Raw genomic sequence first — 22,254 nt, 5'->3', positions numbered from 1 at the left:
TGTAAAAGAAAGGATTAACTGGAGGGACACTGAGATAGCATGGGTTTGAGGTGGTCCTGGATTTCCTCTTAGCCTGAGTACTGTTTCCTACATCAGGACCAAAAATGGCTTCATTCTCCCTCACCACTGATGAGATCCCATTAGAACATCAGGCACCTTCACTCTACTGCCATGTTACCTGCACCATAATCACAAGAGTTCTGCTTGGGCTCCGCTCTTCTTGGTTGAAGGTAAAATGCCAAGAGAGACCACAGTAATTCAGAGAAGGTGTGATGCAGCTGTGATTTTTACATACCTGCAAATACTTAGAAGCACAAACAAGGCTTTTTTTTTTCTTTTGCCTATGAGTAACAGAGGATAGCTTCTCATTTTTTTGGTGTCTTGCAAATCTTGCTATATGGTGCAGAGATTGTGTGTACAACTGTGAGGGGGAAAAGTTCACAAATTTAAAAAATGGTATGTGCCTGTAGTTGTAGTGTAGGTTGTTTGAAGGCTAATTTCCCAGTGACTGATTATCTTATGTAAGAGTTTTAAAATTTAGCAACTTGTGCTCCCTTTCTACATGTAAAACAACTCCAAATGGTTTCTACTTTCATTTACTCAGATGATTTCTACTTTCCTTTTCTCAGCCATTATATCTTTCTTCTCTTTCAGTGCACAGAAATTGGAGTCATAAAAATACCACGGTACTAATAGACTTGTCTCAGAGTTCATAAGGTGAAACTTGTTGGTCTTCCCATATGACCAACAGTGCAAAAATCTGGAATCAACTCAGTTAATCTTGTGCATAAAATAACTGGCACTGGAAAAATGCACATCCATAAATCAATAGAGACTAACCTCTGATTTATGACTGTTGGGGCCACATGTTCTGCATTTACCATAAATGCAGATAAAGGTAACTATAATTAAAATGTCTATTTCCTTCTCTGCTATTTGTACTAACATTCATGCTGTCGAATATACGCCTTTCATAATACTATATTTTGTCAGCATTCTAGTTATTGTTTCCTTAAAAATACCCCTGTGATATTAACTGTATAATAAATTACAATTCAAAATAAAATATCAGTCATTTCATCCATGAGAGAGAATAATAAAGCCATAATAAAAAGGAATAAAGTTTAGCAATATGATAATGTAGCATGAGGTTTTTATAGACTCCATGTAAATGTTAAAATCTATAAATTTTTTATGTTGTGTAAAATAGTAAAAAAAAGAGGAAAAGAGTGTGGAGAGGGGGGGAAAAAGCAACATTATCAGACTGGCTTAATCCTGAAACCCTTGTTATTCCTATTTCTTTTTACAATCTGAAAAACAGTGTGTAAAAATTTGCATATGAAATGATTTGTTTGTGGCTTATTTTGTTTATAATAGGTATTTAAAATAAACCAGACAAGAAAAACTAGGTTTCCACTTTACAACCCACAGTACTTGTAAGTGAAGAAACTCTAAATCCTAACCACCTCTCTTGCCTTCATTTGTTCACACATAGTATACTTGAATGTACTTTGTATTTTTCTATGTTCTTTATTTAGCTTCTTTCTATGTATTTTGGTTCTAAACAAAGGTGGAAAAATGTGCAAATATGGGAGAGAGAGGACAGGAGATGAATTCCTCCTTAAAACCATTTCCTACATGTTGCATCATCACTTCTACCAAACTGGTGGGATTTCCAAAAAGGAGGAGAGGAAGCAGAGAGGAAACAAAGCCACACTGGCATAAAGTAAGGCACTGGCTGAGCACTCACACTCCATGCACAGTCCTCAGTGAATGATTCTGGAAGTTGGGGAGCAAGAGACTTTCAAGAAACCTGAATGGCTGTGCCACATCTCTATGTGCATTATAGCTTCCTCCAGGATTTTGAGGTTAATGTGCAACGAAGGGGAAGCCTTACAGGCCAGATGCTTATAAACTGAAGGCCAGGCTCCATGATGGATCAAGGCTTGAGAAGACCCAAGCTACCTGTCAAAAAGCAGCAGGACTGGGGCTGCTCCACAAGGGACAAGAGCTGACAGTCAGCAGGAGCTGCAGAGAACAGGGCTAGGCCTGAAGGAAAGGGCTGGGAAAGGATGGGGAAGGGTCTGAAGGCCAAGATTTGAGCTTAAAGGGAAAAGGATATGAGGTTCTGGTCAATGGCAAGTTGAGTATGAGTCAGCAGTGTCCCCTGGCAGCCAACTGTGCCCTGGGGTGCATCAGGCACGGCACTGCTAGCTGGTTGAGGGAAGGGATTGTCCTGCTCTGCTCTGCGCTGGTGCAGCCTCACCTCCAGTACTGTGTGCAGTTTGGGGTGCCACAGTGTAAGAAGGGCATAAAACCATTAGGGAGTGTCCAAAGGAAGGCTACAAAGATGGTGAAGGGTCTGAAAACATGAGGAGCAGCTGAGGTCCTTTGGTTTGCTCAGCCCTGAGCAGAAGAGGCTGAGGGGAGGCCTCATGGCAGCCTGCAGCTCCCTCACGAGGGGAGCGGAGGGGCAGGCGCTGAGCTCTGCTCTCTGGGGACAGCGACAGGACCCGAGGGGACGGCATGGAGATGGGACAGGGGAGGGTCAGGCTGGGGGTTAAGGGAAGGTTCTTCACCCAGAGGGTGGTCGGGCACTGGGACAGGATCCCCAGGGACATGGTCACAACATCGAGCCTGACAGAGTCAGGTTCAGAGTCAGGTTTTTTCAGGGCTGAATTGTGACTCTCCCTTCTGAAAGAAAGGTCCTCGTTTCTGAATGCTGGGACCAGGACAGGATCTGTGACCAGAGCTACCCCTGCAGGCATACAGGCAGGTGTGAACTATGTACCTTCGGTTCCAAGTTAACACCTGTGCAACTGGAAAGGAGAATGTAACATAAACTAAGCTAGCCTCGCATATCAGTTCCAACCATCTCACCCCTTCTCACTGCAGCTTAAAACCCAGGCCAAATATGTCATGAAGGTGTTAACATCAATGATCATAGATAATTTTCATGCTTCTTTCCAGTCCCTTCAGTCACTGCAACATGCATCCTGAAAAAATTAACATAAAGGTTTAAGAAAACTTCTGCTTTACAAGGATTAAGGGGTGGGGAAGGCACACAAATACAGGAATAGCCAGCAAATGTACTACATTAGGGCTTGCCAGTGCTTCTTGTTAGATCAGAAATGTTGGAAATCAGGTTTATCAGATCACCTGCTCCCAAGCCATGATGTATAACCATTATAGCATCACAACTTTCTGAAGACAAGGACAGAAGTCATTTCTTCATGGATTTTTGTTTCACTTTAAATAAAAGCCTTATACTGATACCTTGGTTACATTTCTTAGTAACAAAAAGAGTTCCCATCTCTGCTGGGGAGTACAAAATGTGAAAATTCACAAAACTTTTTCTTAAAAGCAAATCACAGAATGCAGATCACAAAACAGTATTTTATAGATAAAACTGGACTTCAAAAAACAGGGAAACTATTGTTACGCAGTCCATTTTCAGATTTACAATTCAACTGCATATATTGCATAGCAGTGTATTATTGGAAATCCAACAACCAAGCAATACAGATGTGCTAAAAAAGAGGTAGATAGAAAAAAGATATTCCATGCTTAAAACACAGTATTGCACTTGAAAACAAACAATCAAACACAACCAATCAACAACAAAGTCAAATTGTCACGTCAAATCCCTGCTTTGGGAGAAATGTGTGGTTACTGCCCCCCACCTAAGCTATTCAGAAATATTTTACCAAAAACTTATCGGTGAAACAGGCGAAACAAAATCCATCTTTATTGCACATTTGAGATAATCATCTTTTACAAATGTGTTTTCTATACCTTAGAGTATAATGAAATGTTCAATAAATATCAATTAAGCTTCTACAAACCAGAAACTCTTCAAACTATATCCTTAAGCATACCAAGCATCTGCATTGATATAGAATTTCAGGACAAACATTTTTGCTTCAAGTAGTTTAATGGACTTGGTTTTCTCACCCCACCTTCCTCTTGCTCACGCACCCATTTGCTCATTTATGATTCCCAGCGTGACTAGATGACGCAATTTTAGAAGGCACAGTAAAAGGCTATTTAAAAAAAGACATACCATTCATATCCCAAAGGATAGTGTTTATTTTTTTAAATGCACAGGTGGACTGTACAATCCCTGTCCATACCATAGCCGAGGTCTTTCACTTACAAGTTATTGATGATATTATTGATCATACAAATTTGAAGTAGTCTTACATAAAAATAAAGCCGTGCTCATCTGCACAAATGCGTGTTTTGTAAACTGAGTTAATCATCCAGTCTTGAAGTAATATATGCAATAATATCCTTGTAACTCACTGCTATTTGAACTATGCATTTATCCGAGGTACTGCACGCAAGAGGTCATACATTGGAAAAAACATGAAAATCTGAACCTTTCAGAAAGAGGCATTTTCTTCTTTTTTCTTTTTTTTTAATCAAGCAACATAAGGCAGCATACAAAGTATAATCAGAAAATTCACAAGTACTGGGTTTGTCATCACAGTCACATTGAACACTGGCTCCCTATACAAGTCACAGGTACAAAAGTATAAAATGCCATATGGGAATATAATTTTATTGTGTTAACCTGCGTATGTATTGGTACAGCTGTTCTGAGAATGCACCTAAGGAAAATTTTTCTGTAACTCTGACTCTCCCAGCTGCTCCCATTGCGTCCTTTAAGAGAGGATCTCTCACAATCTTTTCCATGGCCTCAGCAAATTGTGTTGGCAGAGGGTCACACAAAAATCCAGTAACATTATGTAAGATGGATTCTAAAGGACCGCCTGAATTAACTGCTATAACTGGACACCTCATGTACATTGCCTCCAGAGGAACAATGCCAAAGTGTTCATTACTCGGTGTATAAAGCACACACACAGAGTTACTAAGAAGAGAGATTTTCTGTTCATCAGAGAACGATCTCAGAAACGTGACATGGTCATTAATGTTAAGCTTAGTTGCAATGCTCCTTAGCTCTTCATAGTGTTCCACGTTTTCCAGAACGGCTTTATCATAGCCACCTGCCATAACCAAATGAACTTCATTCCAGTCATGAGAGTCAAGTCTTCCTTGAAGCTCATGCAACGCTTCGAGAGCCAACGCTAAATTCTTTTTTCTCTCATACCTATTAATGGACAGAAACAAGAACTTTTTCTTTTTGGGAATCAGCTCAGCTATGTCTACAGGAACGATCGTTTCAAAGCTATTGATGTTGAGCGACGGATAGAGGACATCTGGGTTGATGTGAGATAAGGACTTGAACGTTTCCTTGAACACGCCAGCAGTGAAGTTGCTGTTGACGACGATGCAGTCTGCCATGCCAGTCGTGTACTCCTCCAGCCAGTCGAGCGGCATCCTGTAGATGCGCTTCAGGAAGGACTCTCGCTTGGTCAGCAGCTGATCGGGGAAGTGGCAGTAGAACAAAACCTTCTTCCGGGTTCTGGCCAGACGAAGAATAGGAATGCAGGCAGACACCTAGAACAGAGATAAGAAAGATCAAAATAAGTGTGTTAGGGGCGAGAAGTGAGTTGAAAGCTGTCACCCAGGAACCAACACCTCTTAGGAGGAGGGCACCACAGCGCCCACTCCCTCCCCACCCCACACAAACAGTGGGGTTTCCCCAGGAGCCCCCCCACCCCAATAAGGCCTGAGGGGGCCCCCGCTTGCCTCACCTGGTCGCAGACGAAGACATCGACGGGCTCCCCGCTGAGCAGCAGCACGTAGAGCGCCACGAAGGCCATGCGGAGGGCGGCGCACACGGCGTGCCCGCGGCCCCACAGGCTGCGGGGCAGCCACCCCCCGGCGCGCCGCACCGCCAGCCCCCGCGTCTCGCCGAAGCAGCGCTCGGGCTCGTAGCGAGCCGTCCACACCTGCACCCGGCAGCCCCGCGCCTGCAGCGCCAGCGCCGCGTCCACCACCAGCCGCTCGGCGCCGCCCAGGCCCAGGTCCGGGTGCAGGAAGAGCACGGAGGGAGCCCCCCCTTCCCTTTCCCCTTCCCCTTCTCCTCCTTCTCCGGGCTCCGCCATCTTGTGCCGGGGGCCGCCTCCCCGGCCGCCACGTCAACCCCCGGCTGCGGGCAGCGGGCGGGGCTCGGCGGCGCGCACAGCGGGCGGGGCCGCGCTCAGCGCCTCAGCAGCGCCGCCGCCATCATGGTGAGGGGGCCGCGGCCATCGCGGGCAGCCCCCGGCCCTCACCCCTTCTCCCCTCACCCCTTTTCCTCTCCCCTTCTCCTTTCACCCCTTCTCCTCTCACCCCTTCTCCTGTCTTCTCTCCGCAGCCCGGACCCAGCCCCAGCGCCACCAACGTGGGCACCTCCGGCCGCTCGCCCAGCAAAGCCGTGGCCCCCCGCGCCGCCGGCTCCACCGTCAGGCAGAGGTGAGGGCTCGGCTAACGGCTCAGGGCGGGGTTTTGGGGTGTGTTTTATTTTATTTTATTTTATTTTATTTTATTTTATTTTATTTTATTTTATTTTATTTTATTTTATTTTATTTTATTTTTTTTGGGGGGGGGGGGGGGGGAGTGGTGGTGGCCGGTAACGGTCGTCTAACGGCTGCGGGGGTCTGTCCGCAGGAAGAATGCCAGCTGCGGGACCAGGAGCGCCGGCCGCGCCACGTCCACGGGCACCGGCGGCATGTGGCGCTTCTACACCGAGGACTCGCCCGGCCTCAAAGTGTGAGTGGCTGGGGGCGGGGGGGGAATGGGGACACGTCAGCGCTACGGGCTGCCTCACGGCCGGCTGGGTTTTATCCCATAATATGCTTGGGGAGACCCTAAGGTACACCAGTCATTTATTTTTTTTAATCTGGAATCCATTAGGGTTTTGTTTTGGGGTTCCCTAAGCTGGCTGCGGCTGTCTGTAGGAGCAGTGTTTTAGGGTATGTCTCTATAGTAATCAGGGCAGATGTTCTCTCTATTGTTTGGTTTACTTAAGATTAATTAAAAAATATATATGAATAAAATGAAACTAAAAAAAAAAAAAAAAGGAAACACATTCTACAGTTCAGAAGAACTTTTTCAACAAAACAGTGGTGCAGGCTGTCAGTGCAGCTTTACTAACTTCAGGAAGTTTCCTTCTGAACCTTTTGGGTTTCCTTTTGCTGATGAGTGGTCAGTCCCATGCGGTGCATTGTGCTGATCATCAATACAAGCGGGTCAGTAGGCAGTTTTTTTCCCCTTTTACTTAGGCTGCAAAGCAGTGGTTCCAAATGTTAAAGTTTTGGAGTGGTGTTTTTTTCAAGCTACCATGGGTGGCTGTAGGGCCAGGCTTTTAATGGATGAAACATCTGTAAAAGTAGCTGACTTTTACAGGTCACTTCCACAGTAGTTGTAACATTTTCTAAACCACAATCATAGAAGTCACATCATAGAATGGCTCAGGTTGGAAGGAACCTTAAAGCCCACCCAGTTCCAACCCCCTGCCATGGGCAGGGACACCTCCCACCAGACCAGGTTGCCCAGGGCCTCATCCAACCTGGCCTCGAACACCTCCAGGGATGGGGCATCCACAGCCTCTTCCAGTTGGGAGCATATTTCTTGCTAGCTTACAGCTTTTTTTTTTCCTGTATCATCCATCCTATTGCTATGATCTCTGTCCTGTTTAAGTAGGCTTAAAAATGAAAATGGGTTATAGAAAGATTGTGGTTGCCTCAGTTAAGTGATTCAGCAGAAGCTGTGATTTCTACTGCATAAAGCTTAGCCTGAGGTTTATTTTTCTGGGGGAAAGGAGTTGCTCTTTTCCCCATGCTTAAAATAAGAACTCTTAATAATTAGGAAAAATACATAAGATATCTGAGAATAGGTTATTTCATGCTAGTCATGATCAGGACTACTCTGCTGCAGGTCAAACATTTTGTATTTTGTCTCAGGAAAGTACATTTCTTTCTAACAACAAGATGTTGCACATACTTTGCGTCTTTAAAAACAATGCTAGCAAAAGGAGCTGTGGGAAATCTGGTCAGGAGTGGGATATGATTATTTTTCTGTTTTATACTTAGCATGAGTATTTTGTGCTTTGAAAAGAAGACTAAAACCAAATTTAGTTTACTTCATGTAGTACTTGATACCTGTGGTTCCTGTATCTTAAACTTCACTGCTTGAGGAGCTGTAGGCAGTGTTTGCGGTGGAGCCATAATATAAAATTGGATGTGTGGTATGTAGCCTTACAAAAGGCACAACACCAAATTTTTAGAGGTGCCTAAGTCAGGTTTATTATTTATTTAACTGTGTGGGCATGGTGAGATGAGAAGATCAGGTATTTGAAGGAAGATTCCAGGGTTTACGTATGTTGTCTGGAGGAAGTACGTATAAAACTGCAGAGTAAGTTCTGTTGCTTGGTGAAATATTCCCCTGAATAGGGGCTGCTTGTGTAGCAGACTTTTTATTTTGCACGTTGTGTTGTTGGTTTACTTTATAAGTGGTTTATGTCTGTGTTCACGGTTCTCCATGCTCAAAGAAGACTAAGCATGATCAATTATTACCGAGTATTCTGATCTGGTAGAAAACTTAGTAAATTGTTTCAATCAACTTTGAGTTTCACTTTGTGTTCAAGTAACATTTACCTCCTTGTACATGGTAACCCGAAGGGTAATTTGCAAAGTGTGGCTTGAAGGCTGGTTGAGAGAATTCACAGCGTTTCACCCAGTGTAACATTATAAATCTGATGCAAGGTTGTATGAAGTAAGTGGTACGAAGCAGTGCTGAGTGCCTGTCATAGTGTGTGCTAATTGTGGTGTCACAACAGTGTGAAACAGCTAATTCAGTCTCTCAACGTGCACCCTGAGATTAAACTGTTCTTGAAAAACATCTCTATGCCGTTTCTAAACAATAGGTAAAGTGAGAAGGAAAAAAAGTTTAAGAAATCTGGTAAACTGTACACTTCAGGTAATGATTTTATGACTGGCTTTCAACATTGTGTATTATCTCTTTCAAAAAAAGAAAACAAACAAAACACAACAACAACAACAACAAAAAAAACACAACCAGCAGTCCCCATCTCCCTCACTGCTGCCATGGTCCTTGAATGAAGTAAAACCTCTCTGGGGGGGGAAAAAAAAGCTAATGTGAATTTTAGGCCAAAATTCGACTAGCCGCTAGAGGACTCTGTTGTTTCTTGTATCTTACGACATCTCTGAATAGTAAATACAGATGATAATTTTCTGCAGTGATGACTAGTAACGAACTATGAAGTTCTAAATAAGTCGGGGGTGGTGGCAGTTGTGATTTATTGTTTTACATGCCCTGTTACATAACTACCATTAAAAGCATAATGGCAATTTTTTTCTTAAAGGTGGCTGTCTCATTTCTGTGTGTTTTATGGTATTTCTGTGCGAATGGAATAAGTTTTCTCTTACAATTGCATATGAATTGATGATTTGTTTGCCTGGGAATGACTGGCCTTTGGACAAAGCAGACTTTTTTTTTTTTTTGCTTTTTATGTTAATTATTTTTTTTCTTTATTTTTAGTGGGCCTGTTCCAGTTTTGGTCATGAGTCTCCTTTTTATTGCTTCTGTATTTATGCTGCACATCTGGGGTAAATATACTCGCTCATAGAGTCAGCTGCCAACTTAAAGCATACATCTTGGACCAAAAATATGGTGGATCCTGGTTGTTCTTGGAGAGAAAATGGGGAAGCTTCCTGTCATCTGTTGAAGTCCTTTCAACTTTGTCTCTAATACAGAATGAACTCAATTTTCTATGTGCTCAGACCTGAAGGTCTGTCATGGGTCATTGTATCTGTACGCTTAGAATACAGGTATTAAAATAAAATTTGTATATGGAAATGGAAACAGTCTTAATTTTTTTCTTTCCCCTCCTATTCCAACACAGCACAATTAAAGCATCATACTCGCGCTTTCCATATATAACCACATTTCTGAGTAAATGCCATGTGACAATTCAAACCAGTTTCTTTTATACTGCACATTGCTATATACTTTTATGACAGAAGATGTTTTTGTAAATGGGAAAAGCAAAATAGGGTGCACAAACGTGATGGTAACAAGGGCATTGTTAAAAACAAAACTCAGGTGTGTTAGCTGTGCTGGTCACGTTCTTGCTTTAACTCCAGAAAAAGAGCTGGATTTGTTCATTTCCTAAATACAAGTTAACCTACTCAATATTCATTACACTAAAAGCATACAGGTATGCTTGTTTTCAAACTGCACTTGAGGAAGGACGTGAACAGATACCCAAACAATTAAAAAAGAATAACTGCATGACTGTCAAAGACTTTTTCTGTAGTCGTAGGCTCTTATGAGGAGATTCGGGTCAGAAAGGAACGGGAGGACTGGAAAAATAATGGCTGCTTTTTAAATAAAAGGATGTACAAACACACTCTGAGGTACAGTTAAGTAGCTCTCCATACCCATTCAGTTTTCCTTGTGTGTTTATTTTCCTTTTGGACAGTCAAGACAGCTCTTCCTTCACCTTTTAAACATGCATACATATTGGTGCACTAGAGTACTTTTTTTTTCCTCATTGCTGATGTGGTCATGAGATTCAGATAACCAAGCAAGGCCTTTCTATGCAGCTGGATGGAATTATTTTAGCCTATTTGTCATGTTATGGTGATTCACTGGATATCACCTTGTACAAGAAAAAACAGTATTCTTGCTTATGATACAAGTGTTGACTGCTGATGAGTTGTGGAAACAGTCTCTTACCCCTACCCACTCTACTGTAAAGCAATCCTTAAAGTAGGAGCAATTCTGAAGAGAAGTGGTTTGAAAAGAAGGAGCGTGATCTCAGACCTGTAAGGATAACTTCTGAGCTGTGCTTATGCCATCATACCTGCTGGAAATGTTCAGGTGAGGATAGACTTTGAGCAGAAACTCAAATTTTATTAAATGTAGTGGCAGGGAGGTTATGCTTTGGGAGGAGTGGGAGTTGAGGAGCAGGGAGTGCTGGTGACTAAAAGGCAGCGGTAGCAGAATACAATAATGTGGTGGAAACTCAGTCCAATACGTTGTGTGTCAAAGGGAAAAGGATCTATAAATCACTTACCGCTGTGCACATGGAAGGGAAGTGAAAACACAAGATAAATAGAAGAGGGGGATTAGCTTGCTTTGAAAGGCAGAGGTAGGGAACTCATTCACATGTTTTGCCCAGCAAGAAGGTAAAGTGTGTGCAGCCACTGACTTTATTGTAAGATGAGGAAGAAGACAGGTCAGTTGTTAACTGACCGTGTGGACAGGCTGACTTAATTTGTGGTACTTTAAAGGAAAGTAATAATGGGCTCTAAGATACCACAGAGGAAAGGAGTAATGGATAGTAGTAGTATCTAAGTAGGTAACCTCTGCTTTACTCCGCTCTTGACAATATAATTGTCTTTTAAACAATTGTGGTCCTCAGAGGCTGTTTTGCCACATCAGATAATTCCATTTAAATCTGTCAATATTTTTGCTTTCTGGTATCTTGTGGAAAAGACCAAATTAGCTGTGAACTCAGGAAAAGAACAGGGTTGTGGGGGGAGGCCACTGCTGTCCAACCCTGCATTTTATTCAGCTGCCTATAAAACCATTGGGTCCTTCAACAGTGCTGTCCTTAAGCGTGTTATTTCCTAGAGTGGCCTGTGTCATAGATTTTTACGTATGCCATCAAGGAGTCCAGTGTCCCTAGTTATGCACAAATTACTTCCCTCTCCTTCTTGGCTTTATATTTTGGAAGTCTGAATTTTATTATGGCTTTAAACCATTGCTGCTTTAATTCATGGAAAAATTGGTATTTTAAATTCATTTAGCTGAAACTTCCATAGCATTGCCTGATGTTCCTTGTACATCATAAAGACAACCTTCTCTGTTGTATGTGTTCAGCTTACCATCATTTTAATGGTTATCATGAAATCATGCAATCCATGCTTATATTTTGAGCACCTCGTATGTGAGCTGTAGTGGATTATTACAGTCAATGGTTATCAAGAATTCAGCTTCATAGAAGTGCAGATGAAGAAATGCAGATTGCAGAGATCCACCAGAATTTTGGCTTCTGTGAAATTCCGTTTGACCTGGGCGAATAAATTGTGGTCATGCTGATAAACAGTAGCTAATTGGTAATACTTCCTGTATGCTAAGACATCTTTAGTATTGGGTGGAAAAAGAAATGATAATCCTTTGCAAAGCTTCATATCAGGCAGCAAGGAATTAAGACTTTGGATTTTTATCCTATATGATTGAAATACAAACATGTCTGCGCTGACTTTGAAATTGTAAATATCTTCATAGTTTACTTCAGTTAAAAAAAAAAAAAAAAAAAAAGCTAGGTCAGCTAAGATCTTTAGTTTGTCCCCTTAATGATATGTGTTAGGAAATCTGAGAGGGCTTGTATTTCCACAGGAGGTAAGATAAAGTACTAGAACCTTTTATTCTTTTAACAGTATTTGCAACCTCGAGCTTTGTTACTGCTCAAGTAATGGGGTTTTATAAGGAAATAGGGCTTCTGTGGCCCTGTTGTACATGACTATGTCTGAACCACATAAGCCTTCCCTCCGATCACTCAATGTTTCTGGTTCCTGAAGGGACCAAGGGAAGGGCAGTTGCTCAAGTACATGTGACATCTTACCAAGACTGTCCCATGTGCGTACAGCTATTTTGCTGCAGAAGGACTTTTAAAATTTATTTTGCCACATCAGGCTCTGAATTTACCCTCCAAGAGGAAGCTGTCGGCTCTTTTCAGTGTTTCATCTATCTCCAGCTGTTTCCTAGGATCTCTGAGAGTGTCAGACATAAACTAGCGTAAGCCGTCTTCGGAACTGTTCACAGTAAGTTACAATGCCTTTACCACGGGCGCATGTATAACTGTAAAGATGCATGCATGTACACGGATATAGTCACTTTATCTGTTTAGAAATGCGAAAAGATGAGTCTGAAAATGTAAAAGAGTATATCCCTATTAGGCTGCGCTGTGGCAGCAGTGCAAGAAGCAGCTAGAACAGCTTGTGTTCCTTCCCTCAGCTGTGTTGGCTAGAGATGAGTGGATGCTATATTGAGACCGAGTGGTGAGGGCTAAGTGATTTTATAAATACATGTATATTAATGGATTCCATGAGGGTCTTTGTAGAAAATTTTATCATTATTTTTGTCTAGAAAAAGACATGCCTCTTGTTTCTTCAAGGACTAAGTTGTTATATACTTCCAGCTTTCATCTTTTTGTCTCTGGAGACTACCAGTTACACCAAATTATGCCACAGAGCAGGGTAACGCTGTGATGCAGGGACATGGCAGGCAATAACAACAGTGACCAGAACAGACCCATTTTCCTTATAACAATGTCCAAGTTCAGACGTGGATCACTCTGAATGCTGAGAAATTTGACACCCTTAGTCTTGTTTTGTGCTTGTTTTGCAAAAAATTGTTTGTGTTTCTTACTTTGAAGGATTTTTAACACACCTGACCAAGTAATTGACCAACCAGAAGTAGAATTATTTGAAATCACGCTGTAATTTCATAAACAGCACTAAGCAAAAGTTCTCGTGCACAAAGATGTTTGTCTTAATGTTAATCAAGTGAAATCACACTTGTGTGCCTTGATGTTAAAGTGAAATAAAAGCAATGTGCTTTTTCCGAAAGGTTGCCTTTTAAAAATTTTATTTTATTTTATTTTATTTTATTTTATTTTATTTTATTTTATTTTATTTTATTTTATTTTATTTTATTTTATTTTATTTTATTTTATTTTATTTTATTTAGAGCATGACAAAGGTCAGGAAGAACACATTTGGTTGAAGTTTCAGACACTGGGCAGGCTGCATCAGGGTTCACGTTATAACTCAATCCAAACTATTCTGTGACAAAACTATGATTCTACACTTCTGAAATACGCCACACATGACTGATACAAAAGCTAGCTTCTGATGTTAGATGATTACTCCTACCTGATCACTTCAGAAAGTTTTCAGATGTTTGAACGTGTTGGGAGCTGAAGATGAAAGCTTGAGAAACCTCTCATAGCCTTTATTCACACATCGTGTGATGGATTTATGGCCTGTAAAGAAAAAAAGTAAGAACAAGCACCAGGCCATATTGTTTGGTGTAGCTTGCCTGAGGGGTGGACTCCTGCCCAAACACAGGAAGAGACAGAAGTAGATGTTCCTTTCTGCATTCAGAAGGTAGAAAGAAAGACCAAAAGGTGTGTGTATATATTTATTTTTAACTTTCATCCACCCCCTCTCAACCTCAATAACTTTTTTTCCACATACGCAACTAAGGCCTCTTTAGCCAGGCCTGTTTGATGAGGAAGTAGAGGAATCATGAAACCATTGTTCAGGGAAAATTGAGCAGTTATGCCCAAAAGGATGTCTAGAAGATGTTTTCTTCCTTAGAAACAGCTATTTAAATCAATAGCTAATGAACATCTTGATGAAAGATGTTTTCGTGCTCAGCAGCCTTAGCTTTTCATGTCTCTACTACGTTCTCAATAAATAGGCAGGAAAAGATAGAAGGCAGTTTGCCATGGCTTACAGTACGTGATAGATTGAAATAAAATAAGCCACATCTTCCCCTTAAACCTACGGAGAAATAAAGCAATCTTCCTCATAAATAACGAAGTTAGCATTCAGGAGGCTCCGATGCTATTATATTCATGATCTTTTCCAAAAGTAATCCGTGAACAAAAATCATTACACTGAACATTAGAAGTATATTTAAAAATCGATGTTTAACTTTCTGTAATCTCAAAACAATTAAAAATAAATATAAAACATTTTGCTTTTGGTCAAAATGAAAAGTGATTGCCAAATACCAACATTTTCCATGAACTGGAGTTTCAGATTGGAGCCAGCGCTTAACACTAGATAGCCATGACAATGTAAAGTGAAATTGGAGATGTGGGGATAGGTCATAAAGGAACATGTTTTGGAGGGGGATCACAGAAGCCTGTTCCAGCTCCTTGCTCACATCAGGTCCCTGTCTAATTGCGTTCTGAAAGTCTCCGAGGAGAGATTTCAGTTTCTCTGGGTACCTGTTGCTGTGCGTAACCATTCTTGTGGTGAGGAATTTTTTCTTCTGTCTAATCAGAAGTTTCCTTTTTTGACCTAGCAGGGGTTGCGTGTCATCCTTCTGCTGTTTGTTGCTGAGAAGAGTCTGGCTCCATCTTTTCCATAACCTTGGGAAGGTGAGGAAAACAAGTAGATTCCCCACTCGTGGTACAGTCCCCTAACTATCTAAATGCCTGCCCCCTCCTCAACTCTCCAGTTTATTTCTTTTGTACTGGGCATAAAACTGGACAAAAGATTCCAAGTAATGGAGAATCTACAGGGTTACTTTCCTTGATGTGCCAGCTGTGCATCTTGTTATATAGTTAGCCCTCATTTTGCTGCAAAGGGAAACTGCTGGGTTTTGTTCCACTTGTCCTCTGGGACACCTGGGTCCTTTTCTATGGAGTTGCTCTCTGGTGGTCAGTCCATCCCTTATTGCATGGTGCTGCTCCATCCAAGGTGCAGCACTTTGCATTTTGTCCTTGCTGAACATTTCTCCAAACTGCTAAGGCCCTTGTCTAAGTGCTGTTCTCCAGCCTAGCTGCTGTTTTTTGCCCTTTGGTGCCTTCACAAACTTGCTAAAGATGCAGATGATGAGACCAGCTACCTTCCTGCTAGGAGCGTGAGGACGAGCCTGCAGGTTCGCTCTAAGCTTTTTGTCCCTGTTTTTGACCATCTTCAAAAAAAAAAAAAAAAAAAAAGAAAAGAAAAGAAAACTCTCTGCCTGGTCTTGTGTGTGATGCTGGCGTTTAGATGCTGGATTTCACAGAAGAGCATGCTGTAGCCCCATGCTGTATTTTACATGGAAGATGCAAGTGAAAACTCAGATGTGCTTGAGAGGCCTCCAAGTGCCTTCCCAAAATTCACTAGGCACTGTTCCCAGGCCTTCTGCTTGTTCATTTCTCACTCACCACCTGTGCATTCAGATCTATCTGCTGGCTCGTAAAGTGATTATATAAAGTTCTTGCTTCCTGATAGCGTATGCCATTTCTTTTATTTGTAGGTCTCGCACAGACTACCATAGAAGATGCCTACAGCATGTGCTCGGTGGCCAGAGCAACATACAAAAAGTTAATTTTTGGTATGACTTCAGCAGTAAACGTTTACTTTTCTGAATTTCCTCCCGGCATTCCCAGTGATGCCAGTAGAAGCTGAAAACTTTTACATATGTGTTTGCCCTTCATTCTTCCTTCCCTTGAACTAATTCTCTGAAAGGAAAAGGGACTGTAAAGCCAATACAAGCTGATATCTCCATGTCCAAGTACTCAGTCTGGTGGGCAGCACCTCTTCTCTGTCTCTGCAGGTGCAGATTTTTAGATAACTTTACCAGTGGCCCCATCCCTCTTGCTTGCTCTCTGACATGACAGCCTCTAGAAGGGTGTTGTTTGCTGGAATAAAAATCCTGGTCTTTCTTCTTTCAGGAGAAATGCATTATAAAAACCTTTCCTAAATGGATCAAACACCATAATCTGAGACGTATGAACTTCCCCTGTCTTGTCTGAGAAGTTACACTGGGGTAAGTGCAGCAGCTAGCTATTTCCATGTGTAAAAAGACACCTTTTAGCAGTGAGGTTGTAGGCGTAGTCATGCCAGGCTTTGTAAAATCTGTAGCTGATTCACAGGCGAAGTAAACATGTCTGTACTTTGAGAACATGGTACTGCTGTGACAAAGTGTACTGCCTTGCCCCTACAATGCATGAGTGTCAGGAGATTAAATAAATTGATATCTTAAAGGACCGTCTAATCTCTGTATTAAGCAGAGAAGTGCTGCGAGACAATCGTATTAATGCTCCAGAGCCTGCTCCCCCACCATCTGCTGTAAGACAGTGGCTCTCAGATAATGCTCAAGCTGGGAAAAAAGGCTGTTTCTGATACTGACAATTCATGGATCAGATGATGGAGGAACTCTGTCATAGAAGCTGACATATGTTCCCATCACAGCAGCCTGTCTTACCCTGTCTTAGCGAAGTACCAGCTTTGAAGAAGCTGCAGACGCAGAATGAAGTGGTAGAGTGATGGCACCACGAGGTCTGGCATTTCAGGTGTAACTCAATTGTTTTATCGTGAACTGGGACGTGTGTGGGGTCGGAGTAATACTTTCTCATACAGAGTCTCATGTTTTCACTGTGTATTTAACACCATCGGATCCCAGACTTGAAAGCGTTACTGTAATGCCTAATTAATGCCCACGCTAAATATTTCCAGCACCTGCCACCACAGAAGAGCTTTCATGCAGTACTTCCCTTCATACTTCTCACCCTCCCTTGCTGCAGCTAGCTATAACCATCGTAGCAGTCTCCCTGTAAGACCACAAAGGTATGTCAGAAGACAGCAGTGTCTCACTCTGGACTGGAAATATATTTAAAATACAAGCAGACCTATGTTTTGTCTTGACATAAGACAGTCAAGAAAGCATCATACTCTGAGATACTGATTCTTGCCAACTACTAATATTTGCTAGCTATTAGTAACAAGCAGTGCTGTCATCTTTTTTTTTTCTCCAGGTTAGCTGCCTTCCAGGGCTCTGGCCAGCAGCACAATTGTAAACCAGTACTGTTTTCTCTTGTGTTACTGACTATCCATGCTTTTTACTGTTTGAAGTAGGCTGTTTTGTTTTGTTTTGTTTTTCAAATATAAACAAGACAACATTTTGCTCTTGCTGTATGCTATGAGTAAAAGAGATGTATTTGAAATACACTTGCAGTAGGAAGATATCATATTGACATATGAAGATAAACCTGAGCAATGACACTGGAATAAAAGTGATATGCTTTGAAAAGTATATCACTATATATAAGTATATATATATATTTAAAGGAAAATTCTGTAAGAACTTTGCCAAATATCAATAAAATTGCATAGTTACTGAAACGTTAGGAAACAATCAGAACTTACTCTTAAAGACAGGCATTACATATAAGAAGCTCTCCAGTCTCTTCAATTTAGAAGGTGTTGTTTGGTTTAACACAGAGGCATTGTAAAGCTGTGGTTTCAAAACACTTTCGTACCTCTCAAAATTTTAGCTCATTTTTTTTCGCTTACTGGGTATTAAGTGAGCTGCAGAAGTAACTCACCAACAAACCTTTGTAGTGTTGTTGCCACACTGCTTCTATTTCTTCCTTTGACAGAAATTGCCTCTGATGGAAATTTTACTGAGCTTTTTAGCAGTATCTTGCCAGGTACTGGGCTGAGCCATACTGATTGCTAACAATTCCTTTGATTGTTATTCTCCTGTTTGGGGTTAATCTCTCTGGAACCCTTTGTCGATTCCAGACGTTCCTGCCCTTTATTTGTCTTTTAGCTCCAGTCATTCCTTCCTCCTGCCGAGCCAGCATCCAGAGCAGTGTTGTTCTTTGGAGAGGCACTTGAATCGTGCCCTTCTGTGGGTGAGCTGAATGAATTGGCTGATGGAGAAACTGGAGGTTCCTCTTGCTGGTGGGGTCGGTGTGCTGGCAGCCGGCAACATTTGGTCACTGCATTTAGAAAATGTCCTTCGATAGCATATGAACTTCACTTAAGTATCCTTCCTAGAGTGATAATTAGTACTTGCTTTTGTTTGTGGAGGTATGCTTAGTGTTTATTGGAGTGCTAAAGGTCCTGACTCCAGTGGATGAGGTCAGATATCTGAGTCATTTACATGTATGTTGGACAAAGTGGTGAATCCACTCCTGACTCCTGTCCCCATCTGGTCACAAATCACCTGACAGGAAAGGCAGTAGGAGAGATTTGGGGGGATTTTTGTGCCTTTACACCAACATGAAAGCTGTATAAAAGAACTGAGCAGGAATGCTTACTTTCCATGTGTGTCTGTGCAAGATTCACACATTTGTGAAATGCAAATGTACACTACTTACAAGAGAATGGTTGAAATGAATTCAGCTTATAATTTTTACACATACTCATGCACAATTGTTCTTGATACTCCTGCAGCCCTAAGGAGCAATTAGAAGTGCATGCAGAAATTAATTTTTCTCAGACTTGGTCTGAATGCAGGAATTCCTCCAGTCATGCCCATAGACTCAGTCATATGGAAACTCTGCAAGAGAGGTCCTTTAGTGTGTCACTGCTGTGAACCTTCTTTTTACAATTTTCTATATAATCCCCCATAAACAAGGAAGAGCTGTGACATTTCTTCCCCTTTGTGAAGCAAGCAGAGATTTAACAAGGTTTGATCCTATTGATTTGGAGTTGGGCCAGACTGATCCCTCAGCTCCTTTTCTGCATTAGACAGTCGTAAGGCTTCTCCCTGCTCCCAGATATCCTAACTGTAATTCTACGTTGTGGAGTTGTGTAATTCATATATAGCTCAAGATTAGTCCATTGAAAGACTAATTGGTCATGGCATGTGGTTGTATTTGGTCTTGCACAGGCAGTGTCTCCCTTCGTGTGCTGAGCAGGGCAGTAATTGCAGCCCTGCTTAGGCCCTGTTCTTTGTTGCTGTGTATGGTATAAAGCCGTTTACATCTGAGTAAAGCCAGAGTTTTGCACCAGCTTTCATGTCCGCACTGCATCAATACCACTTCCAATTTCTGCCTCTTTGTGCTCACCAAAACACTACTTAGCCTTCTGCTGAGGACCTAGCAGGTCCCTGCCTTTTCCAGGAAATACATAGCTCAAGAAGTAGGTGTTGGGTACGTCCCACCCACACCTGCTTCTGAAACTAGGCCCAAGACATTAGGGAACATATCTGTTTATCATATTAATGAAGAAAGAATAGTATTTGTCTCAAGTCAGACATGCCAAACAGGGATGAACTTTGTATGTACGTTTCTTGTAAGTTTTATGGTGTCCTTGCATGGAAGCAGTGTGAAGACTGAATAATTTAATCCCTTCCTCACAGCAGTTCAATGCCACAGGCTTGGGTAGAGTTCAGGACTTCCTTAAGTTACAAATGTTCTTCCATGTAATGCTGCATACCTAACATAAAAGTATAAAGTTGATTTAATATGAGTTAGCACATGCATGAGCCATCAGTACGAGGAGATACAGGACCAGGCACAACGTGCCAGTTCACAGCACAGCCTGGCTGTGTGCAGTTTTGAAGCCTCACAATACAGGGGGCTTTTACAGATAAATGAGAAAATCCAGCAGAGGTCAGGGGCTGGAATGCTTGTTTTTGTGAGGGGAAGCTGTGGGAACTGGACCTGTGAGCAAGACCTTACAAGACCTACATGGAGGTCATGAAGAAGTTGGAGACTGACCTTTCACAGCAATACGTAGCAGGAAGATGAGAGACAATGGACTTAAATTGAAACAAGAAAGTTTGGGTATAAGGTGAAACCACTTTCACCATGAGCACAGTCAAGCATTGGAGCAGGTTGCCCGAAGAAATTGTGCAATCTTCTTCCTTGCATATTTTAAAGGCGTGGTGGATAAAGCCATGGGAAGACTGGTCTAATCGTATAGGTGACCCAATCTTGAGCTGCAGGTAGCAGGAGGTTGCTCTAGATGACCTTTCAAGATCTCTTCCAACCTGGATTATCCTATGATCCTATGATTGTTGTGGAGCCCTTCTGACACTGGCTTGAATGTAAACATTCTTTGAAACTTGGGATGTTTCTTCAGCACAGCACTTGAGGTAAAGAGCTGACAGTAAGCAGAACCATACCAAAAGCCTACTTGGGTTTATCAAAGGTCTTGAAGAGACATGGAGAGAAAGAAGGTTCTCCGCTTTATCTATGATTTTATTCAGTCTTTGGAACTAATTTCTTGATTTTTAACTAAGTTGACATAGTTCTGTAATATTAGCTAAGAATACAGTATGCAATCCAAACAAATAAATCACTTGTCTGTGGGAATCATCAAAACTGTACATGCTACTCCATCTGGTGGGGAAATCAATAACAACTTGTAGTGTTTAAAGGTGCATTCTTCATCTGACATTCTTCAGTTGTGAAGGCAGGGATTTTTCAATCTGTTTTGTATCTGTAAGCAAGTGTCCTTGTACACAGGACAGACAAGAAATCTTAACTTGTTTGGGGAATTTTATTTTATTTTTTTTGAAAAATTCTGCAGTTCTAATAACTAATTTTTATCCCATTCCGTTTTATCCCAAGATGAGTAGCCCAAAGCAATGTGATTGATGGGTTGCAAACAAAAGAAATGGTCCTGGAGAATTTGACCTCCTCTTTTCTACAGGTTGTGGACTCAGAATATGAGTTTCCCACATTGGTTAAAATATCCAGAGTAGCTTTTGGTAGTCAGTTTTTGTGGTTCGGGAGTGTAAGCACTTTATTTTGGTCAGAAGTGAACTTTCAGCTGGACCAATGAGGGTAAACCATGCTCTTAACAGCCATGAAATCCAGTTTCTTTTCTTTTGCTATGAATAAAATATTTGTTCTCTGTGTAGTAGCAAATTTGTAATTCAGACATTTGTCTTAGTGACTGGAAGATCTGTAATGAAATCTAGTCCCTTCTAATCTAGTCTGAATTTAAATATCTGATCTCAGACAGAGTTTGCATCACAGTCCCCACCACTTCTCAGAGGTCCAATTCAGATTTGAAGACATGACTTTTTTTCAAACCCAGAATTTGGCTAAAGACTTTCCTACCTTGCAGCCCAGTAGATATTGGTGTTGCCATTTTTTGTAACAAGCTGTGGGCTTTGTGTGAATTAACACCAGAGGCCTCTAGACTTGTTGGGTATTGTATGGACTAGTTGTGTTCTTACTGCACATTTCTTTTAGCTTGTTTAGCTGTAATAGCAATTGTTTAGTAATCAGGTAACTGTTATTCACCTCATTTTCACTTTTTATTATCTTTGCGCAAATGTGTGGTGTCTCACCTATTCTGACATAGTTTTTGTAACTAAAAGGTGGTAGTAACAAGTAGTTATTCAATGAACTATGCGTGATTGATCCTACAGCAAAATACATTACAGGGATGACTTGTCAGGAAGGGGTACATACCTACCTTTTGTCATGCTTAGCTGAAGCAGGTGATTTTTGAGATTTTTGGAGAAGAGAGCATGAAGGAGAGCTCCATTTAATTAAAGTGTTCAGTTATGTCCTGAGAATTGCTCCGTTACACTAGAGAGGCAAGATGCATGGCTTCTTCAAGACTCTAGGAAAAGACAACTTGCATGCTACTCAAGACGATATGGTTAGATTTGGCTTTCAAGCAATTCACCCAAATATAGCGAATATGTGGCTTACTTTATGAGGTATTATTTGGGGATGATTCAAGCAGTCATCATCCTCTGGTATCAGGATCTGCATTTTTCAAGGAAACTTTTAAATTTCATCTTTTAAATTTTCATCTTTCAAGGAAACTTTTAAAGGCTTTTAGAGTCAGT

General features: G+C 41.5%; 2 protein-coding genes across 2 annotated transcripts; one reads left to right on the top strand and one right to left on the bottom strand.

Moving 5' to 3' along the window:
- Positions 1 to 3,732: 3,732 nt before the first annotated feature.
- On the bottom strand, positions 3,733 to 6,017 carry ALG2 (ALG2 alpha-1,3/1,6-mannosyltransferase). The gene is made up of 2 exons (XM_032181114.1): positions 5,664 to 6,017; positions 3,733 to 5,466 (listed from the first exon to the last, which is right to left on the bottom strand). Exons 1-2 carry the CDS (start codon positions 6,015 to 6,017, stop codon positions 4,564 to 4,566), a joined length of 1,257 nt encoding a protein of 418 aa, XP_032037005.1. The 3' UTR covers positions 3,733 to 4,563.
- A 92-nt stretch (positions 6,018 to 6,109) lies between these two features.
- On the top strand, positions 6,110 to 9,777 carry SEC61B (SEC61 translocon subunit beta). Its single transcript, XM_032182814.1, has 4 exons — positions 6,110 to 6,143; positions 6,269 to 6,366; positions 6,562 to 6,663; positions 9,454 to 9,777. The coding sequence occupies exons 1-4, from the start codon at positions 6,141 to 6,143 to the stop codon at positions 9,539 to 9,541; spliced, it is 291 nt and encodes a 96-aa protein (XP_032038705.1). The 5' UTR covers positions 6,110 to 6,140; the 3' UTR covers positions 9,542 to 9,777.
- Positions 9,778 to 22,254: the final 12,477 nt, after the last annotated feature.

Source organism: Aythya fuligula, chromosome 2 (genome assembly GCF_009819795.1).
Source record: "Aythya fuligula isolate bAytFul2 chromosome 2, bAytFul2.pri, whole genome shotgun sequence".
Classification (NCBI taxonomy): Eukaryota; Metazoa; Chordata; class Aves; order Anseriformes; family Anatidae; genus Aythya; species Aythya fuligula.
This window is presented reverse-complemented; position numbering and strand designations above follow the sequence as displayed.

Excerpts from the sequence above, each read along its gene's own strand:
- SEC61B (XM_032182814.1), top strand. Across the intron at positions 6,367-6,561 it reads GGCTCCACCGTCAGGCAGAG|GAAGAATGCCAGCTGCGGGA; the intron begins GTGAGGGCTCGG and ends GTCTGTCCGCAG. Across the intron at positions 6,664-9,453 it reads GACTCGCCCGGCCTCAAAGT|TGGGCCTGTTCCAGTTTTGG; the intron begins GTGAGTGGCTGG and ends CTTTATTTTTAG.
- ALG2 (XM_032181114.1), bottom strand. The coding sequence starts at position 6,017 with ATGGCGGAGCCCGGAGAAGGAGGAGAAGGGGAAGGGGAAAGGGAAGGG. Across the intron at positions 5,467-5,663 it reads ATGTCTTCGTCTGCGACCAG|GTGTCTGCCTGCATTCCTAT; the intron begins GTGAGGCAAGCG and ends TCTCTGTTCTAG.